We start from the raw sequence: 22425 nt of genomic DNA, 5'->3' as shown, positions 1-22425 counted from the left end.
GAAAGGCCACGTGGAGGAGAGGCGGTGCAGCCAAGATGGCAGAGTTCTAAAGGAGAAGCCAGTTTGTGCAGAGGGAAGGAGATGGGGAACAGAGGAGAATAAGGCTGGTGAGGTAGAAACCTTTATTCTAGGAAACTTGGATAAGTCAGTGGCTTTGGGAGCCCTAAATGGAAAGGGAAGTGTTTTCCCACTGTGTGTATTTCTTGCCAGCCAGGTGCAAGCTAGGATTAAAGCTAATGCCCCCCCCCCCCCCAGTTCTTGGCTTCATTGTTTCATTACCTTCTGTTTGAATCAAATGCGAACCTGCACTGGCCAGGCGGCTGTGATGGTGGCCGTGGATACTGGCCATACATGCGCCTACAATTATTTGTAGGATTTTAAATGCTCCCTGACTTCAAAAAGTTTGAGAACCACTGCCTTAAACCCTCCTGTCTTCCTTCAAGCCTTTCAAAACTGTTCCCTCTGCTTAGATTATTCTACCTTTCCTTCCCATTTAGAGAATGACAATCTAAGTCAGACAGTGACTTTGAAATGCTTTGCTCCCCCTCCCAAGGATGAACTGCCTCCCCTCCAGCTTCCGCAATTTAGTTTATCTTTCCATCACAGCACACACAGACATATATATCACTTGTGATTGGCATTTATCTGCAGGTGCCTCTGTAACCACTTCTAGAACATGAACTCTCTAAGTAAGAGTCAGAAACCTGCAGCTATGATACTTGTTAATAAGGCACTGAACACATAGTGAGAGCTCAACCAATGCTTGTTGAGTTAATTAATAAATTTTTATTTTAAATCAAGGTCTATATTTTACATGTGTTAAACTGTGAAAGAATTTTGTGCCGGTGGGCACTTTGAATTAAACTGACTTTTAAATGATTTTTTAAATGACCACAAAGAACGGCTGCACTCACCCAAAGCCAGTTTTTCCAGAGACCGCCCACTTCGGACCCCTCCCGCTCATCACAGGCCTGGCTCCACCCTGGCAAGAAATAGCCCCACCTCCCGACCTGCCAATCAGTTGCTCTTCGCGCATGCGCAGGCTCCGCCCTCCCCCAGAGCCCAGCCCCCTTCACTGCCTTGAGGCTGTCGCGGGCGGTTAGGTCCGGCGGGAACTTTTCCGTCGCTGGCCCGCCCACTATGACGATCACCTACAGCTGCATTGCTAATGGCCGAGTGATCCTAGCGGATCTGGCCTTGAGTGGCGGCTCCTATCAGGTACCCTTAAGTCGTCACCACGGCCTTCGCGCTTTCTGCTTTTGAACGATGGTGCCTGCGGAGCTCCCCTATCAGGACGCGGCGCTGCGGGCGGCCGGGAACTGGCCAAGGGGTGGGACGAGAGGCCCCGCCCCCGTGCGCGGCCGAGCCTGCGAGGCGGTGGTGCCCGGCGGGAGGCTCTCCAGCTCCAGACCAGCGGAGCTGCACGTGCGCCATCTAGAGGCTGGGGTTGTGCTACACGCGACTCCGGTGGCGGTAATTAGCAGCCCCGTACAATTCCGGGGACTCTTTAAGGGCTTTCCTTGACGGTTTTCTCTCCCCTACGGAGAAATGACTCGCAGCTGAACACACTCTTATGGAACTTGTGTTAGTTGTATAATGGTAGTTGGTTAAAGGGGTGGGGAATGCAGCAATGAACAGAAGAGGGCACCTGGAGTTGTGGCTTGATGAGCTCATTGTCTGTTTTTATCCAAGGGCTGCATACAGGTGTCCTACCGTGTAAAAAGTATTTCAGTAGAGGTAGGTCAAGACTGTTCCTGCAACATTCAGGATAGGTGGCTGCTCACTGGCCATGGAGGAAGCGATGTTAGGGTGCTTGGGTAAGAAACCTTATAAGAGTTAGAGAAAGACAAATAACATGTGGAGTCTAAAACAACAAACAAAACAAAAACAAATTCATAGATAAAAAGAACAAATTAGCAGGAAGACAAAATGGATGAAAGGGGTCAATTGTACGGTGATGGATAGTAACTAAACTTACAATGCTGATCTATGTAGTGCATACATATATGAAATTGTAATGTACACCTGAAATAGATATAATGTATACCAATTTTATCTCAATAAAAAGTAATTTATAATAATTTTTAAAAGAAGAGTTCGTCTTAGCCTAGCATAGGAAAGGGAAATAAGGATTCTGTGCAGAGGAAACCGCCAACTTCAAAAACCTGAGTAGGGTTAGAGTACCAGGTCCTAGTATGTAGAGGATAAAAATGGGGTCAGAAAGATAGGCAGAGGACAGTTAGTGAAGGGTCCTATATTCATTTTGTTTTCTTATCCTACAGAAACTGGGAAGCAATTGAATATAAAGAAAGGAATTGCATGATCTGATTCCAGATCAGATCTGGTAACTTTTGGTCTGGTTATAGTTCAGAAGGTGGAATGAAGGAGAAAGAACTAGTTAGGGTAGTATAGTTTATGTGGATGATAAAAGGGCCTGAACTGAGGCAATGACAGTGCAGATAGAAAGGAGGGGCAGATCCTAAAAAAAGACTTTATAAAGCTAATCCTCAGGAGTAAGTAACAAGGGCATGCCTAGGATGAGTCTTAATTTTCTTCCCCCTCCCCAGCTTTATTGAGATAAAATTGATATATAACATTGTATAGGTTTAAGTATATACAATGTGATGATTTGTCATTTTTTTCCTTAGGTATTAGTTAACAAGATAGAAACTACAGATGGAGTAATAGGATTGTGGGGGAGGGAGTCAGGAAATGCAAGGGAGGAGAGTACAGTTTGGGACACATTCAATGTTGTTGCCTGTTGGAAATGGCCCATCTATTTGTGTATTTGTTTCTCCGCCTATTCCCAAAAGCATTAAGTGATAAAGATGTTCAATAGGTAGTATTCAGAGGGTCAGGGCTAACAGTTGAAGATAAAAGTGGGTAAGATTGCCCAAGAAAAGGATAGAATGAGAAGAGGACCAAAAGGCAGAACACTGTTTAAGAACACAATAAATAGGTGAGTCACCAAATGAGAGCAATGAGATCCTGAAAGCCAAGAAAATTAAGTTACAAGATTTTCCTGCCCCAGAGAAGTTGAACAAGATCTAAAAGGTATTCATTGGACTTGACAGTTAGGAGATGGTTAAGTGACCTTAGCATTTTGCCAGAACTGGTAAAAACAGAAGCCAAGATGCCAGATTGCATTCAGCCAGGTAAATGGGAGTAAGAAGAGTGAAGTTAGATCATCCTTTCAAGAATTTAGAGCCATAATGCTCAGTGGATAGAGCATCTCCCAGGTTCGATTCCAGTCAGGGCACACAAGAGAAGCAACCATCTGTTTCTCTCCCCCTCCGTCATCCCCTTCTTTCCCTCTTAGTCTCCTGCAGCCAGTAGCTCTCTGCTTTGGAGCATGGCCTCAGGCGCTGAGGATAGCTCGATTGGTCCCATGATTAATTATCTCCTCTTTCCCCACATATTTGTGCTTTAGCTACCCTGACTTTCATGCTGTTCTCCATTCTCACCAGGCTCTCCTTTTGCCCCCTCTCCCCTCTTCCTGGAACCCACTTGTCTCCACTTTTTAGCAATATAAACTCTTCTGCGCTTTGAGACTTTCCTCAATTTCCCTTGAAGACTTCTCTATGCCCAAACTACTTACCAGGATTAATTAGAATCTTCTTTTACTTGTTTGTCTCTGCTGTCAGACTTTTTCAGAACAGAGACTGTCTTCATCTCTGTCTTTACATAGCAGATTCTCAATAAATGTTTAATTAATTAAGAAGAGAGAGACAAAGTTGAAAGAGTTCCTAAGCCCAATGACCTCTTTATGAAGCATACAGGAATAAGAAAGTGGAAGTGGGTGGAGCAGTGCAGTCAGAGGAAAGGATTAAAGGTTTAGAACAACTGCTGTCCCAAAGGTGACCAGGGACAAGGAAAGGGACAACAAGGTGCTTTAAACCAGTGGTTCTCAATTGCTGGGCCACGGTCTGATGCCAGGAATTTCATGCTGCTCCGTGAAAGAGTGTGATTATAAACTCTATAATCTTCTTCATACAATTAACAGGGTGGTTAACTCTTTTGTGAACCGGCACCAGTCCACGGACCAGCAATTGAAAACCACTGCTTTAAAGGACAACTCTATGCTAAGTGAAATTACCAGTGGGAAGGGGAGATGGGGGGAGGTAGAATAGGTAATGATAAATGGGAGGATAAATGGTGATGGAAGGAGACCTGATTTTGGGATGGTGAACACATAATACAATTACAGATGATGTATTATAGAATTGCACACCTGAAATCTATATACAGTAATTTTATTAACCAATATCACCCCAATAAATTCAATAAAAAGAAAAAATAAAGGACAGTTCCATCATGTCTTTTTTCAATACTAAATATTTTTTTAATTAATTAATTTATTTATTTTAGAGAGGAGGGGGGAGATAGAGAGAGAGAAGGGGGAGGAGCAGGAAGCATCGACTCCCATATGTGCCTTGACCAGGCAAGCCAGGGTTTTGAACCGGCAACCTCAGTTTTTCCAGGTTGACACTTTATCCACTGCGCCACCACAGGTCAGGCTCAATACTAAATATTAATGTCACAAATATTTTATGTTCATTAGAAAAATATTAGTACCTACCAAAGCTCAGTCATGAGATCAAGTCAATTGCTATTACAGAGTCTTAGAGCTAGACAGGATCCTAGAGATGATCATGCCTAATTCCTTCATCCTTCACACAAAGAAACAGACCCAGACAGGTCTCTTTCTTAAGCTGTGTAACACTTTAATTCCAAAAACAGAACTAGAGCCCAGTTTGTCACTCTTTTACTGCCTCATGTTGCCATTTGCTTTGTTTCAAATTTTGCTATTATTTCATTGATTATGCTATTTAAACAAAACATGTGGGAAAAGCTAAAGGAATATGTTCAGTGATGATAACAGAGTAACTGAAAATTCATATATTTCCTTAATTTTTCATGTTTCTTAGGAAATCCTTCCCTAGAGAATCCCACCTGGATTTTTCAGGCAATACCAAGAACTTCAAGCTTTACTCTTTCATTAATAATAAGGGTTAGCCTGACCTGTGGTGGCACAATGAATAAAGCATCGACCTGGAAATGCTGAGGTCGCCGGTTCGAAACCCTGGGCTTGCCTGGTCAAGGCACATATGGGAGTTGATGCTTCCAGCTCCTCCCCCCTTCTCTCTCTCTGTCTCTCTCACCTCTCTCTCCCTCTCTGTCTCTCTCTCCTCTCTAAAAATGAATAAATAAATAAATAATAATAATAAATAAATTTTAAATAATAATAATAATAAGGGTTAATCTCCCAAAAAGTTTTTATTTTAAATGCCGTTTTGTGCAAGTGGAAGAGTTCATTAAGAGTGTGGCTATGCAAGTTTTCTTAGGTAACTTTCAGGTTCCTTTCACACTTCTAAAGGAAGTAATGGAATTGCATACAGTTGACTGTATTTAAGATATTCTGGATAATTGTAACATCTTACAAATTTTAAACAAAGAATGAGCCGTATAAGAAACAGGTCTAAGATCTCAGTACTATATGTTTTATAGAAAAAGATCAGTGAGTAATAGTGAATAAATATGTTTATCTTAAAAAAAAGACAGGGTCTTCAGAAAATAAGAACTGAATACTTTTAACCCATTAACATTTTATTTATAGTTTCATGTGACTAGAAGTCACTGAAAAGATATTTTTAGATAGTGCTTCCTAGCCTTGAAGCCATATGTAAATTATGACTGTAAAAATAAGGTTATCTAGTACAAAGCGTATTTGCACACTTGTATGTATATACACAGTATATATTTATGTAATTTTAATATTTTCCTTCAGATTCAAATGAATCTGAATATTTATATGAATATTTATTTCATAAGTTGCCTCTTACCATGGATTATGAATAACCACCCATTAGTTCTCCTAGTAGAGTTGTCCCTTAATAAACTAATCAGAATGTAAATAAATTTAGGAGAGGAACAATGAAAAACACTACAATCTTCTACAAAGTAAATGCTGACAATTTATTTTTAGGAAACAGCAGCAACAGTGCTTAGACTAGTGCTTCTTAAAGCTGAACCAAAGACCACAGTTCAAATGGGAAGGTAAGGCATATTCTATTTTTTCTTTCTTTCTTTTAGACAAAGAGAGACACAGAAAGAGAGAGAGATGGGAAGCATCAACTCATAGTTCCGGCACTTTAGTTGTTCATTAATTTCTTCTCATACATGCCTTGACTAGGGGACTCTAACCAAGCCAATGACCCCTTGCTTAAGCCAGTGACCTTGGGCTTCAAGGCAGCGACCTTTGGGCTCAAGCTGTGACCATGGGGTCATGTCTGTGATCCCACGTTTAAGCCTGTAACCCCGCACTCAAGCTGATGAGCCCACGCTCAAGCTGGCAACCTTGGGGTTTCAAACCTGGGTCCTCAGCGTCCAAGGCTGGCACTCTTTCCACTGTACCACCATCTGGTCAGGCAAAAGAATTTTTAAAAATACAAAAACCACATTAAGCAAATGTATAGCTTTATGAAATTTTACAAGGGAACTCCCTTACCAGCTGCAGCTGCCACCTAATCCCAAAAAATAGAACAGTGCCAACTACCCCTAAAATTCACCACCATATGTCCCTGTTCATTCACAGCTTCTTCCTTCTCCCCCAGATCAATCACCATTCCAACTTTTGTTGAAGTCATTTATCCTATTTCTTCACTGCCTCAGGACCTAAATCTGTACCTCAGATATTAGAGCCCAATACTGCCCATTTTTTATTTTGGTGTTATTTAAATCTCTTTAACCTACCTATTTGCCCCTCTATTCCTATCCCATCCTTACAATTTATTGTTGAAGAACCCATAGAGTTTCCCACAGTCTTAGGTTTGCTGGTTGCATACTCAAAATGCAGCTCACCATGTTCCAAGCATCTGGACCAGGAGGCTTGATCCCTTTGGTAAGACTATGCATTTTTTCATCAGATGGTACATATCTGCCTATACCTCCTTTTGACACTGTCTACACCAGTGGTAGTCATCCTGGTCCCTACCACCCACTAGTGGGCGTTCCAGCATTTTTTTTTATTATTATTATTCATTTTAGAGAGAGAGGAGAGACAGAGAGAGAGAGAAGGGGGAGGAGGAGCTGGAAGCATCAACTCCCATATGTGCCTTGACCAGGCAAGCCCAGGGTTTCGAACCGGCAACCTCAGCATTTCCAGGTCGACGCTTTATCCACTGCGCCACCACAGGTCAGGCGCGATCCTGCTTTCATGGTGGGCGGTAGCGGAGCAACCAAAGTATAAATAAAAAGATAGATTTAACTGTAGTAAGTTGTTTTATAAATATTTATTCTGCCAAATTTAGCAAAAATCCAACATAAAGTACTTGGTAAGTAATTATTATTATATGCTTTAACTTGCTATAAGTCTGCTTTATAAATTTTATAAAGTAAAATTACTTTCCTACTTTATAAATCACCATTATTGTGGAACCAGTGGGCGGTTAGAAAAGTTTACTACTAACAGTGATACAAAAGTGGGCAGTAGGTATAAAAAGGTTGACTACCCCTGGTCTACACCTTAGAGCCATTAATGTATTGGAGGTTGCAAAATGACGATATCTTAGTTTTGTTTTCACTTATTAGCAGGAATGATTTTTTTTAAATGATTTCACTTTCCTCATCTGCAATGTGCTTACCTGTATTGCACATTCTAATTTGAATCTTTTGAGGACCACTTCCCTGAAATGCAAACTCATTTGGTCAGCTGCTCATTCCACATCTCTGTTAGATGTCTGATAGGCATCTCAAACTTGCATCTAAAACTGAGCCTCCTCCTGCAGTCTTCCATATATCACCTTTCCAGTTTCTCAGACCTAAAACCTTTATGATTCTTGACTTTTCTCTCTTTTACATCCATATTCAAGCCATCAACAAATCCTGTTGCCTCTACTTTCCAAGTATATCCAGAATCTGACAACTTCCACCAATACCATAGGAACCATAGCACCACGTCTTGCTTGAGTTATTCAGTATGAAGTTAACTTCATTTTTTTCTTTTCCTTTTTTTGGATTTGTAATGATTAAAACAAAGAAAGAAAGATCTAAAACCCCAGCTTCTGGAAGAACCATTTGTTCCTGCTGGTGGTATACCTCTCTTCAAACTTAACCTTGGCCGTCCATTTCAGAGCAGGGTCTCTGAAGACATCCTTATTAGCTATAGTTTTGTCCAAGGGGATAGCCACAGAGTACCTTGTGGGCACGAGGTGATTTTAGTTATAAACTTTCACAAAAGACTTGACCTTTGACCTCTTGGCAGTTTTCTTCTTGCCCATTGCAGCTGTCACTTTGTGAGGCTAGCAGTCAATTCCAGCCCCCAGAGCATGGCTGTAGGGGCAGTCCAAGGTGCCACGGTCCGTGTTCTGCACAATGACCGCTTTGCATCCAGAGTAGTGTCCAGCCAGGACTAGCACCACCTTCCCAGCTGTCATAAACTTGCCCATTCCAACAGCAGCCATTTGAGCCTACTGCAAAAAGGCTTGTTTTTATTTTTTTAATTATAAAATTAACATTTTATAATTATGCAAAATTATATGGTTCCAAAGTCAAGTCTTCAAAACAGGTCTCCTCTGAGAAGTCTAATTTTCATTCCTTTCCTGTCCACACTGCCCTTTGTCTTCCCATATATAGGTAATTATTTAGAATAAGTTTTTAGTTTATCATTTTCTTAATCTTTTCTTTTCTTTAAGAGACACACATACATTTGTACTTCCCTTAGCAGCATCTGACAATGATAGATAAATGATTGTATATAATACACAATTTTCTCTACCTTGCTTTTGTCAGTTAACAGTATATCCTGGACATCAGATATTCAAGATTTTTAAACTTTTTTTTAAGTGAGAGGGGAGGATATAGAGAGACAGACTCCCACATGCGCCCTGACAAGGATCTACCTGGCAACTCCTATCTGGGGCTGATGCTCAAATCAACTAAGCTATCCTCAGCACCTAAGGCCATTGCTTGGACCAACCAAGCTATACTCATTGCCTTGGCCAACACTCAAACCATTTGAGACACTGGCTGCAAGAGGGAAAGAGAGAGAGAAGGGAGAGAGGGAAGGGAAGAGAAGCAGATGGTCACCTCTCATGTGTGCCCTGACTAGGGATTGAACCTGGGACGTCTGCACTTTGTGCCAATGCTGTATCCAGTGAGCCAACCCACCAGGGTATTTTTTTTAACATTTAAAGATGGTTTCTGAATGTTACTACTAATAACATACTAAGCAAGATTTAAAATATCTCCTTTTATATCCCTTATCAATTTATTTCAAATCACATATATAACTTTCAGAGAGATAGTAGAATTAGCAACTTTTTCAGCAAAGATTCCTCACAAGTTAGAAATAAAAATATTTTCCAAGTGGGGATTTTGTGTATAAATCAATATTATCATTAAAAATATTTGTAGCTTGGCCTTGACCAGTTGGCTCAGCAGTAGAGCGTCAGCCTGATGTATGGAAGTCCCGGGTTCGATTCCTGGTCAGGGCACACAGGAGGAGCACCTATCTGCTTCTCCACTCTTCCTTCTCTCCTTTCTCTCTCTCTCTGTTCCCTTCTCGCAGCCAAGGCTCCATTGGAGTGCTGACGATAGATCCATGGCCTCCACCTCAGGTGCTAGAATGGCTCCATTTGCATCGGAGCAACACCCCAGATGGCCAGAGCATCGCCCCCTGGTGGGCATGCCAGGTGGATCCTGGTAAGGCATGCAGGACGTCTGACTACCTCCTTGCTTCTAACTTTGGAAAAATACAAAAAGAAAATTATAGCTTAGTATAGTCATGATATGATATGAAGGATTTAATTTATTGATTTAAAGAAGAGAGAGAAACATCAATTTGTTATTCCACTTATTTATGCATTCATTGCTTGGTTCTTGTATGTGCCCTGACCAGGGATTGAACCTACAACCTTGGCTTATCGGGACTACACTCTACCCAACTGAGCTACCCAGCAAGAGCCAAAGGGTTTATATTACAAGGACACCATTTTCTGTATATAGTATTGTCTTTTCTCCCTGTTTCTGAGATCCCTCATTCTCATTTATATCCAATTTAGCATTTGACCAGGTCTGTTGCCTGTTAACTATTTGAATATAAAGTGTTCAAAACAACTAAATTAAAGCCTAGGCACCAAGTGACTATTTTTGTTGCCATATCCTTACATTTTCTGGATTGTTGGGCAGTAAAGGTGTAGGCACTTTCCAAGAGTCTTCTAGCCTCCTAACATGTGACTGTGAGAAGGCACAGAAGGTCTAGAAGTTGGAGTGGTCAGGATAAGTACACTTTTACATACTATAGAGGAGTTTAATTCCTCCTCCCCAACTCCTTCTGTTCTCCTGAATGTTTGATATTGGCAGTTTACAACTTTTAAATTCTAATCTACCATGATAGAAAGCCAAGAAGTGCCACAATTGAATATGTCTACCTAAAACTATAAGGATAATAAAAATCAGTGAACATAGCATTCTTTTTTTTTCTCACTGCCTTTGACAGGTTTTTTTTTCAAAATTAGCTATTCACAGTGACTTGACCTTTGTGGAATAAATAAATTTAGTTTATGCTACAGGTGTCTTCTCTTCTGTGGTGGGTTCTTTTCTGCGGGCTTCTTCTCAGCTGTGGGTTTGTTGGTAGCTGCAGCCTTTTTTCCCACCAAAGGCTTCTGTTTCATAACATCAACAGCCTTATTTTCTTTCTTCCCCACCATAGACTCCTTGCCTGGAACCCTATTCTTACCTGATTGGAATTCTAGCACTTTATCCACCAAGCTTGTTGGTTCTTGGCTTGGCAAAGAATGGTGTTCCAGTACATGGTCTTTGAATGCAGGTTTAGCTTCAATGTGATTTCAGGTTTTTCAGTGGATTCTTCTCTGGACCCTACAGCAAATCTAATTGTGTGGTTCTTGGAAGGCTCTTTGGATTCCTGGGCTTTTCAAAATTCTGCTAAGGTCAATACCAAGCATCTTGTGCGTGTTACCCCTCAAGGCGGCAGCTTTACTCCAAGTGCCACACGGATCATCTAATTTGCAGAAAGCACTTACAGTACAAATGCAGAAACAGCCCACATGCCCACCAGTAGCAAGTTTCAAAATGTCCAGTTTGCTTACATTAAGCAGAGTAATTCCAGGGATGTTTCTGAAGGCTTTGATGATACCATTGTCCTCACTGTAGATGATGGCAGGGTCCCTGCACTGGACGCGACAACGGTTTCTCATTTGCCCTTGCCAGCTGTCATTTGCTGAGAAGCATAGACCTTTTTTTTTTTAATTTTTTTAATAATTTTATTTTTTTAATGGGCGACATCAATAAATCAGGATACATATATTCAAAGATAACATGTCCAGGTTATCTTGTCGTTCAATTATGTTGCATACCCATCACCCAAAGTCAGATTGTCCTCTGTCACCTTCTATCTAGTTTTCTTTGTGCCCCTCCCCCTCTCCCTTTCCCCTCTCCCCTTGTAACCACCACACTCTTATCAATGTCTCTTAGTCTCACTTTTATGTCCCACCTACGTATGGAATAATGCAGTTCCTGGTTTTTTCTGATTTACTTATTTCACTTCGTATAATGTTATCAAGATCCCACCATTTTGCTGTAAATGATCCGATGTCATCATTTCTTATGGCTGAGTAGTATTCCATAGTGTATATGTGCCACATCTTCTTTATCCAGTCATCTATTGATGGACCTTTTTTATCTCATTACAGGCCTTATATTTCTTTAGAAGCACAACAGCCTCCTTGGTTTTCTTGTAGCCTTCAACTTTATCTTCAACCACCAAAGGGAGTTTAGTAACTTCCTTAATGTGATGTAGACATACCCAGTGCTGATGACGCCGAGGCAGCCAGGGCCGCCAGGACGATGAGTCCTACCACCTTGAACTCTGGGAATTTGGCCCACAGCTCTGCCAACCCCATAAGACTCAGCACTGGTTTGATGGCCTGCCAATTCACTGACAGCATTGGGCTCTCTATTGTTTTTGCAGTTCATAATATCTGGTAGAATGGGAATATTGAACACAGCAGGAAAAGTGACACTTTCACCAGATGATTCTCCTTTTCAGAGTACACTGATTATCAGTGGACAAGCACACACCATGGTGTGGAGAGGACAAGGCCACATTCCTCCCCTATTTGGTCAGAATCTTGATTTAGTCTTGGAATATGGGTGATAATATTTGGTTTGATTATTAATTTTCTACATCTATATTAGATTATGAATTTTCTCCTTATTGTAATATATTTTATTTATATAATTTTAAATATTCAAGTTTTATAGTTTTTTCTTTAACATAATTTAGTTTTTCAAATAAATGAAAGATTCTAATATTCTGATAATAAAAGTTATCTATATAGCTTTTATACTATTAATGAGAGCTTGACGATGAACTTAAATTTGCTGCATAGGTGCTTAATTTATTTAACATTATCATGTAAATGAATGTATTTTTTTGATGTATTCTTTTCAAAGCTTTGTCTATCATAGTCTCTTTATTGATGGGATCACTTACCTATGTGCCTCAGACAATGCTTTGGACATTGTAACACCATCTGCTTTTCTTAAAGATGTAAGTAATTTCTTATACTACTTTAAGGACCTCTGCAATTTCTGAAATTATGAGGTCCCTATTTTACAGTTTAATTTTATAGTTTATTAGTAGTAATGTTACTAAGCAAAGGCGGGTCATTCATCTATCTAAAAAGCACAGCAATTAATGACCTTCAGAGATTTTTTACCCCTATCCCTCGTTTGTCTCCTGCTTCCATACCACCCCAACTCTGAAGCTAGATCTGCAAAGACAATTTACTCATATCTGTTAGAATCTCTTTATATTAATTTTATTCTCTAGAAATAAAGAAATGAAGTTTTACTAATATTTACAATACTTTCTCAATAGCATGTATATTTAATTTACATATAACACACTTCCAGTAGAAAATATGGATTAATTTTAAAAGTTAAATAGAAGAATTTTTTAATCAAGACACACTATCTTTAAGGAAAGTTTTACCTGAAAATTGACAACAAATATAAAATATAGTAAATAAAAGACTTACATATATGTACTTATGTAGATAGATGAGATTTTATAAATTTCTTAAAGGCTATGGAGATGTTTACCTGAAACCTGTGTACTCTTATTGATCAATGTCACCCCATTAAATTTAATTTTCTAAATAAAATAAATTTTAAAAAATTTCTTTTTATTTTATTTTTTTTTTATTTATTCATTTTAGAGAGGGGGGAGAGAGAGAGAGAGAGAGAGAAGGGGGAGGAGCAGGAAGCATCAACCCCCATATGTGCCTTGACCAGGCAAGCCAGGGTTTTGAACCGGCAACCTCAGTGTTTCCAGGTTGACGCTTTATCCGCTGCGCCACCACAGGTCAGTTTAAAAAATTTCTTAAAGGGGCTTGCCCAGTCAAGGCACATATGGAAGTTGATGCTTCCTGCTCCTCCCCCCTTCTCTCTCTCTCTCTCTCCTCTCTATAATGAATAAATAAAATCTTTAAAAAAAAAAAATTTCTTAAAGGGTAATCAAGCTTTTCAATAACTATCACCTGGTGCTTACTATCACCCAGAGTTTGAGCTCCAACCAGAATAAGGAGACGTTGTATAAGGCAGTCTCAGTGACAGATGAGGGCTAAAACCATTATTCTGGTAACTTTATGGTCCATGCAATACATTTATATCTGATTTTTAGAAGTAAATAATACTAATCTTCAATTTTACTTACAAATACATAATTCAGGATAAATATTTTAATAAGAACTATTAATGGAAAAATCAGTCAGCTATTTAATTGCTAATAGTTATTATTTAGTCACATTTATGAATCATGCATATATTTTATTTATGTAGTGTACCAACCTACTTTAACACAGCTCAAACTATAACTGTATACAGAATCAAAAGTTATAAGGCCTAATATTGTCACTCTGCAATGACAGTTATGCGTAGACAATTGTTAGAGTCTTGGTACTAAACACTGTTAGCCATTGAGTTGACTATACCCTAATTTTTTTTCTCTCTGCCATTAAGACAAAACATCCCAACTTTACCATCTTTCCAAAACCAGATAACACAAAATTGCTAACCATATAATTTTTACCACTACCTCTGGGAATACAACATTTAGTACAAACAAATGTCAGAATTTCTTCTTGAAACTTTGAAGAATCCTATAAAACTCTATAGCAGGGGTCCCCAAACTTTTTACACAGTGGGCCAGTTCACTGTCCCTCAGACCGTTGGAGGGCCGGACTATAAAAAAAACTATGAACAAATCCCTATGCACACTGCACATATCTTATTTTAAAGTAAAAAAACAAAACGGGAACAAATACAATATTTAAAATAAAGAACAAGTAAATTTAAATCAACAAACTGACCAGTATTTCAATGGGAACTATGCTCCTCTCACTGACCACCAATGAAAGAGGTGCCCCTTCCGGAAGTGCGGCAGGGGCCGGATAAATGACCTCAGGGGGCCGCATGCGGCCCGCGGGCCGTAGTTTGGAGACCCCTGCTCTATAGGGCTTAAAAGATGGTATCATGACATTTAGTTGGGCTTGCTTTGTTATCATTGAATGGATTTTGAGGATAGGAGCAGGAGGAAAAAAATAAGCACTTATTTAGAAAATATCATGGACTCCTGTCTTTCTTGTTTGCCAGAGGTAAACATCTGCTCTTTCCCTCAAGTACTCAGATATACCAAAGAATTAAGGAAGCACCTGCAATCTCATGGTATGAGATTATAATCTGTACTACAGAAGCAGAGAAGATTGGCAAGCAGTTTTCACAAATGCTGCATCTTTAAGTAGAAAGGACACCTGCCACCAAAAATCTTGAAATGTCCTGGTGGTTTCTTTTATTTCAGGTTTCTGCCAGACTTGGCTTCAAATAAACATTAACTCTGTAATTATCTAGTTGAAATTATCTATTTAGTTTAAATATTTCCATTCATTTCTCCAGGTTAGTGATAGTTTTCTGAAAAATCCTTTGATGTCAAAAGAACATTTTTCTCCTTCAAATGCAGTTGCTGCAGATTTTCAGCAAGTATTAGGAAAATATATGGTATGTAACCTGTAACTGTATTCCCAAACACTGTTAGTATTGCAGATGTCAAATCAGCTAGGTATTATGAGTTAAGAGCTCAAAGATAAGAACTGAGAACTTTTATCTCCATATAATGATAATTAATGATATTCATGATACATGGTAAGTGAATAAATCAAGATAAAGTATGTATGGTATACTATTACTAATTTGCATATGCAACCATTTAAGGAAAATGGAATAGATATAAATATATGTATTTATTTGCTTATAGTATTAAAAAAAAGGTGGGCTAGAGGGGTACAAGGGAAGAATAAATAAAAAACATTCTAATGGTTGCCTATGGTAAGGATGGAGGGCTAGGAAGAGAAACTCTGAATGCAACTTGTTTTATAAATTTGACTTTGGAACCATGTATATATTTTAGATAATTTTAAAATACTATTAAATATTTAAAAAGTAGTCCCTGCTAAGTGATATAAGACAATCACAAGATGACAAATATGTAATTCCACTTATATAAGGTATCTAGAGTAGTCAGATTTATACAGACAGCAAGTAGAATGGTGGTTGCCAGAGCCTGGAAAAGGGGGGAGGAAGAGGAGTTATTATTTAAGGGGTACAGAGTTTCGGTTTGAGAAGATGAAAAATTTCTAGAGATAATTGGTGGTGATAGTTGCACAACAACGTAGATAAATACTTAATACCACTGAACTAGACTGTTGAAAATCGTTAAAATTACAAATGTTATACTATGTATATTTCATCATAATAAAAAAACTTTTAATTTAAAAAGTAATTCCTAAAATTCAAAGAAAAAAAAGAACCCAACTATGTATTGAGTTGATGATGGCTTAAGAAACAGTGAAAATTTACTTCCAAGTGATTTTTAAATATAGTAATTCGATTGTATATTTCTAGTGAGGTCTGAAAATATTTAAATACTTATTTTTAAGTGTCACGTTGTTAGTAATAACACTGGTGTTACAATTCTGAAATTGGCTTATATAGTTAGCTATGTAGGTAAATAAATTACTTTGAGTAATCCAGTTAATGTTAGGAATCAAGATTTTCAGCAAGAAGATAAAAATATAAAGTCAAAGAATTAAGTAATATGAATAATCCTAATTTATTTTTAAATTTTAAAAATTGATTTTAGAGTGAGAGTAAGGGATAAAAGAAAGAAAGAAAACAACATTGGTTTGTTGTTCCACTTATTTATGCATTTATTGTTTGATTCTTGTATGTGCCCTGACCGGGGCTAGAACCCATAAAACTCATGTATTGGGACAAAGCTCCCAACCGAGCTACTCAGCCTGGGCTGTAATCCTAAATTTAAATTGAAAGTTAAATATTGAAATATATGTAATTGAGGGTTTCAGGATGGCCTTCTCCACTCCGGCTGGCTTGTGGCCCTGACTGGCTGGGGCCTTTCGTTGGCTGGTGGAGGTACCTCTTCAGAGGTCCCTGCAGCTGCAGCTGGAAGCGGAGGAGTCTGTCAGGCTGGTGGCATGTGCACAGTGGCCCAGTACAGACAGTTTCCCCAGCTCACCAGATCCCAGGTGATCCAGGTGAGTCATTCAGTGCAACCATGTGGTTCTGGATTCCCTGGCAGTGTGGCATGACTCAGATGTTGTGCTGGGTCACTTTCTATATCCAGATCTTCCCAATGGACAGATGAAGAATTAAGTGTCCTTCCTGATGATAAGACTGAAAGTATAGACTTAACTTTGTACAGATAGGAGCTGGGTGAGAATTTCAAGAAATTATGGACTTTGTATTTTATATTAAATTTGTAAATTATAATGTTTTGGTCATGAAAAAAATATGTAGTGAAAATATATCATGTGATATGTTTCTTTTTTTAAAAAATAGTATTTCCTAGACTATCCACTGAGAAACCCTAGAAACAATGACCAATCTAATAGCAGAGTGCCCCTCAGTGTCTAGATTATAGTCTCTAGATACTATTTTACACTAGAAGGAACCGGGACTATTCCAGATATGGGGCAGGAAACATAAGCCAGAACATTTTGTCATACCAGAAACAAGATATCTATAAAATCTACTTTGCTCATTTCAAAAGACTAAGAGCCAACTTGAAGAGGCTGCCACTGGCCAGTGGTGGAATAATTTGAACATCAAAAAGAATAATAACTGCAGTGGATTGTAACACCAAAAATATTCAATTCCATGAGTTCCTAGATACTGCCAAACGGGGAAGTGGAGTCCTTCCTCAGTCAACTTTGGAAAATCAAGCATTTATTCTGACTTTCCTATATGAACTGTATCTCAAAGGAACCAAATAGTTGGTGAGGAAAAGATTTTTAGAGGATCTTTATACAAATATTACAGTTAATAAATGAAGAAGAGGTGATCAAATGTCACTGTTTTGCAATTCCTAATGAAATAATGGATATAGACAGACATCATCAATGATAAAAAATGAGGTAACAAACTGAAGCAGAACTTCATTATGGCTCAAACCACCGAAACCCATTCATTATTCCTAAGGTCATGAAAAGGGAGAAAATTAGCAGTTATGTGTTTCCTGATATTGCACAATAAGGACTACACAGCACACATCTGAAGTATGCTTGTCCAAAACATCAAACCTGACCATGACCAAGCCTTCGGATGTCACTGCCAGTGTACAGGAAGTAGATCAATGACCATATTAAATGATACCACAGCAATGAAATCAGCAAAATCCAGAATATGAGAAACTCTACAAGACAAAGGACCCAATTTCTTCAACAAATAAATTGCAAGGGGGAAAGTTGTTAGGGTGAACCCACAAATTAAAAGACACTTAAGCCTGACCAGGTGGTGGCGCAGTGGATAGAGCGTCGGACTGGGATGCAGAAGGACCCAGGTTCGAGACCCCAAGGTCACCAGCTTGAGTGCAGACTCATCTGGTTTGAGAAAAGCTCATCAGCTTGGACCCAAGGTCGCTGGCTTGAGCAAGGGGTCACTCGGTCTGCTGAAGGCCCACGGTCAAGGCACATATGAGAAAGCAATCAATGAACAACTAAGGTGTCACAATGCGCAACGAAAAACTAATGATTGATGCTTCTCATCTCTCCATTCCCGTCTGTCTGTCCCTGTCTATCCCTCTCTCTTACTCTCTCTCTGTCTCTGTAAAAAAAAAAAAAAAAGACACTTAAGACACATCAATTATGTAGACACAAAATATAATGTGTAGGCTTTGGATCCTGGTTCAAAAAACAACTATAAATAAAACTTTTTTTATAACTTTGATGATACTAATGAATTTTTTAGATGTGATAATGATGTGTGGTTTTGTTTTTAAGAAAAATGAGACCATATCTTTTACAGATTCAAAATGAAGGATTTACAGACTAAAGTAATAGAATGTCTGGAATTTGCTTTAAAATAACACATTTGGGAAAGGGATAATCGGTAGTAGCATATGAAACAAGATTAACCAAGCGCAGATAAGTGCTGAAAGTAAGTGATGGGTACATAGGGCTTCATTATACTATTCACTCTGCTTTTGTATATTGAACTTTTCCATAATAAAATATTTTAAGTATACCTGTACTAGTGTTCTATTTATGTGTGACAAGTTACTACAAAACAGCACACATGTATTATTATCTCAGTTCCTGTGGGTTAGGAATCAAGCATGGCTTACCTGGGTTCTCTGCTCAGGGTCTCTTGGGACTGTGCTCAGTATGTTAGCCAGGCTGTGTTCTCATCTGGAAGCTCTGGAAAGAAATCTGCTTCCTGGATCATTCAGGTTGTGGCAGAATTCATTTCCTGGGAGCACTTCTAACCACTTCTGTTTAGGCCCTGCTGGATTAGGATCAAGTTTTGCTCAAATTTACTCTTAAAATTAAAAATTATATATTTTCTTATAGCTCCATCAGGGATACAGCTTTTTGCTGACTGCTGGTTTGGAGGACACCCTCAGGTCCTAGAAACTGATAGCAATTCCCTGCCACCCAAGGTGGGTGTCCTCAACATGGCTGCTTGCCTCTTCGGGGCCAATATAGGAATCTTTCTCATCCCTCTCTTCTAACTTTGTATGATGTAACAATCACAGGAGGGACATTCTATATAACCTTACCTTCTATTAGTTAGAATAGGGGAGGGGATTTTACAAGGATGTGACTCATTGGGCATCACCAGAGGGTGTTTTCACCACAATGTTTATAAAGATAGGTGTTTTTATATTATTAAATTCATACATTTTTCATATGAAGAATTCTGCATTTTCAAGACAGCCAAAATATATATATTAGCATAGCTCCTTGAAAACTAGTTACTATGTGAAAATATGCACATTTTAAGCAGTTAACACATCTGACATCAAAGAATTTTTGTTTAACATTTATAAGCTAACCTGGTAAGCTTTAAATCTAGAAAATTTTCTAACAGTTGTTGAATTTCTCATACTATAATTAACAAAAAGCACACAGTACAAAAATGTATTTTTGAGAGATCTTAAAATATATACATAAATGTAACAAATGCCATTGAATGGACTATGAATACGTTATTTTGACAAAACTTAGATGATTCTCTTAAATTGAAACAGATGAAGCATTTTAACAAAGAAGAGAAAAACAAAAATCAACCATTTATCTTAACTTGATTACATGAGCAAAGAACTGATTTCCAAATAAAGTCATCTGGAATGAGGTCTTGAACATGTCTTTTTTGGGGGGGGTCCCACAGTTTATCTGCCAACACCTTTTCTACATCTATCTCATGGACTCCTCACAGAACATCATTATAAGCTGCATGGTGCAATGACCAAGGTCCAAGTTCTGTTTAAGGTAGATTTGATAACTTGCCAGAGCAAGGGTTCTTAATATTATTTTTTTATTTTAAAAGTAATGCTCATTAATAAAGTGAGATAATACAAATCTACATAAAGTGAAATATGAATATCTACTACAATCTCAATCTAACACCCCCCCCCCCCCCGTGGTGTGAGCACTCCTCAAAGACAGCTTGGTGTATAACCTTCCAGGATTAGATAGATAGGTAGGTAGGTAGATAGATGATAGGTAGGTAGATAGATAGATAGATAATAGATGATAGATAGATAGATAGATAGATAGATAGATAGATAGATAGATAGATAGATAGATAGAACAGTCTCTGGAGCCTCTTGAGTCTTAATCAGTTTTTCCTCTAGCTATGTAACATTGAGCTACTTATTTATCACTCTCAGTCTTAGTTTTCTTAATTAAAAAAAATAAAAGATGATTAGAGTACTGCTTTATATAATGGTTTGGAAATTAAATGAGCTAATACATATGAAGTGCCTAAATAGTGCCTGGCACATACTAAATGTTTAATGAGGTATTATTTAATATTGTTCTGCAGCTGCAGCTTACTTTTTTTTTTAATATAACGCTAGATCTTAGACATCACTTTTGTTAATATGGACAGAGAAGACAAACAATTGGAATGAAGAACTAAATAAATAGAAACCAGTTATAAATATGGTACATATTAATCCAACTACATCAATAATCACTTTTAAAGTTAAGGGTCTAAAAACACCAATTAAAAAATACTGTCAGAGGGATCAAAAAACTGTCAAGATAATGAGAATACAAGCCACATACTAGGAGAAAATATTTGCAAAAGACACATCTGATAAAGGACCATCACCCACAATATAGAAAGAACTTTTAAAACTCAACAATACAAAAATAAACAACCTGATTTTAAAATGGGTCAGAGACCTGAATAGATACCTCACCAAACAAGATATACAGATGGCAAATAAACGTGAAAAGATGCTCAACATCATATGTCATTGGGGAACTGCAAATTAAAGCAACAATAAGATACCACTACACCTATTGGAATGGCCAAAATTCAAAACACACCAAAGGCTGACAAGGATGTGGAGCAATAGCAATTTTTATTCACCACTGGTGGGAATGCAAAATGGTACAACCACTTTAAAAGGCAATTTGGTGCTTTTTTTTTTTTTTTTAATTTTTTTTTTCTATTTATTCATTTTAGAGAGGAGATGGAGAGACAGAGAGAGAGAAGGGGGGGAGGAGCTGGAAGCATCAACTCCCATATGTGCCTTGACCAGGCAAGCCCAGGGTTTCGAACCGGCGATCCCAGCATTTCCAGGTCGACGCCTTATCCACTGCGCCACCACAGGTCAGGCAATTTGGTGCTTTTTTTACAAAACTCAACATATTCTCACCATACAATCCAGCAATCAGCTTGTTGGTCTTGACTCAAAGGAGTTGAAAACTTTTGTCCACACAAAAACCTGCATACAGATGTTAGAGCAGCTTTATTCATAATTCACAAAACACAGAGGCAACCGTATTTCTTTTCACAAGGTTTCTTTTCACAGGTAAATGGAAAAATAAACTGTGGTACACCCAAACCAATGGCATATTATTCCACACTAAAAGGAAATGAGCTATCAAGCAGTGAAAAGACAGGGAGGAATCTTAAATACCTATTACTAAGTCAGAGAAGCCAACCTGAAAAGGCTATATACTGTGATTCCAACCATATGACATTCTGGAAAACTAGGGAGACAGTCAAAATACCAATTGTAGCCAGGGCTTAGGGAGAAGGGAGGCATGAATAGGTTGAGTAGAGAGGATTTTAAGGGCAGTGAAATTGTTTATGAAACTGTAATGGTGACTACATGTCATTATACATTTGTCCAAATCTGTTGAGTGTATAATACCAACAGTGAACCCTAATGTAAACTATGGGCTTTGAGTGATAATGATGCATCAGTGTAAGGCCATCCATTATAACAAATGTACCACTCTGGTGTGGATGTTACTAGTGAGGGAGGACATGTTTGTGCTGAGGATAACAAGCATTTACTTTCCACTCAATTTGACTATGAACCTAACTCTTCTCTTTAAAATAAAAAAGTCCAAAAAAATAAACAGTTTAAGTTTAAAAAAAAATCAATTCCAGGCCCTGGCCAGTTGGCTCAGCGGTAGAGCATTGGCCTGGTGTCTGGAAGTCTCAAGTTCAATTCCTGGCCAGGGCACACAGGAGAAGCGCCCATCTGCTTCTCCACCCCTTCCCCTCTCCTTCCTCTCTGTCTCTCTCTTCCCCTCCCACAGCCAAGGCTCCATTGGAGCAAAGTTGGCCGGGAGCTGAGGATGGCTCCATGGCCTCCGCCTTGGGCGCTGGAATGGCTCTGGCCGCAATGGAACAATGCCCATATGGGCAGAGCATCGCCACCTGGTCAGGCACATGCGGGAGTCTGTCTACCTCCCTGCTTCTAACTTTAGAAAAGTACAAAAAATATTTTTTTAAATAATAAAATAAAATAAAAACTCCACTGCTGATTAAATACATTGATATATCCCTCTTACACCCAACCCC

General features: G+C 38.6%; 1 protein-coding gene and 2 pseudogenes across 1 annotated transcript in view; 1 reads left to right on the top strand and 2 right to left on the bottom strand.

Moving 5' to 3' along the window:
- The first annotated feature begins 1140 nt into the window (after positions 1-1140).
- The window catches only part of LOC136338112 (uncharacterized), a 60315-nt gene continuing 39030 nt past the window's right edge, over positions 1141-22425 (top strand). Inside the window, exons 1-4 of the mRNA XM_066280159.1 lie at positions 1141-1218; positions 5987-6057; positions 12475-12571; positions 14977-15078. Coding sequence (XP_066136256.1) covers positions 1141-1218; positions 5987-6057; positions 12475-12571; positions 14977-15078 — 348 coding nt within the window. The remainder of the gene's footprint in view (positions 1219-5986; positions 6058-12474; positions 12572-14976; positions 15079-22425) is intronic.
- Positions 8049-8447, bottom strand: LOC136338505 (large ribosomal subunit protein eL27-like; annotated as a pseudogene).
- On the bottom strand, positions 10561-12102 carry LOC136338430 (large ribosomal subunit protein uL4-like; annotated as a pseudogene).

This window comes from Saccopteryx bilineata, chromosome 5 (genome assembly GCF_036850765.1).
Source record: "Saccopteryx bilineata isolate mSacBil1 chromosome 5, mSacBil1_pri_phased_curated, whole genome shotgun sequence".
Classification (NCBI taxonomy): Eukaryota; Metazoa; Chordata; class Mammalia; order Chiroptera; family Emballonuridae; genus Saccopteryx; species Saccopteryx bilineata.
Note: the sequence above shows the minus strand (reverse complement) of the source record. Positions and strands in the feature narration are given on the sequence as shown.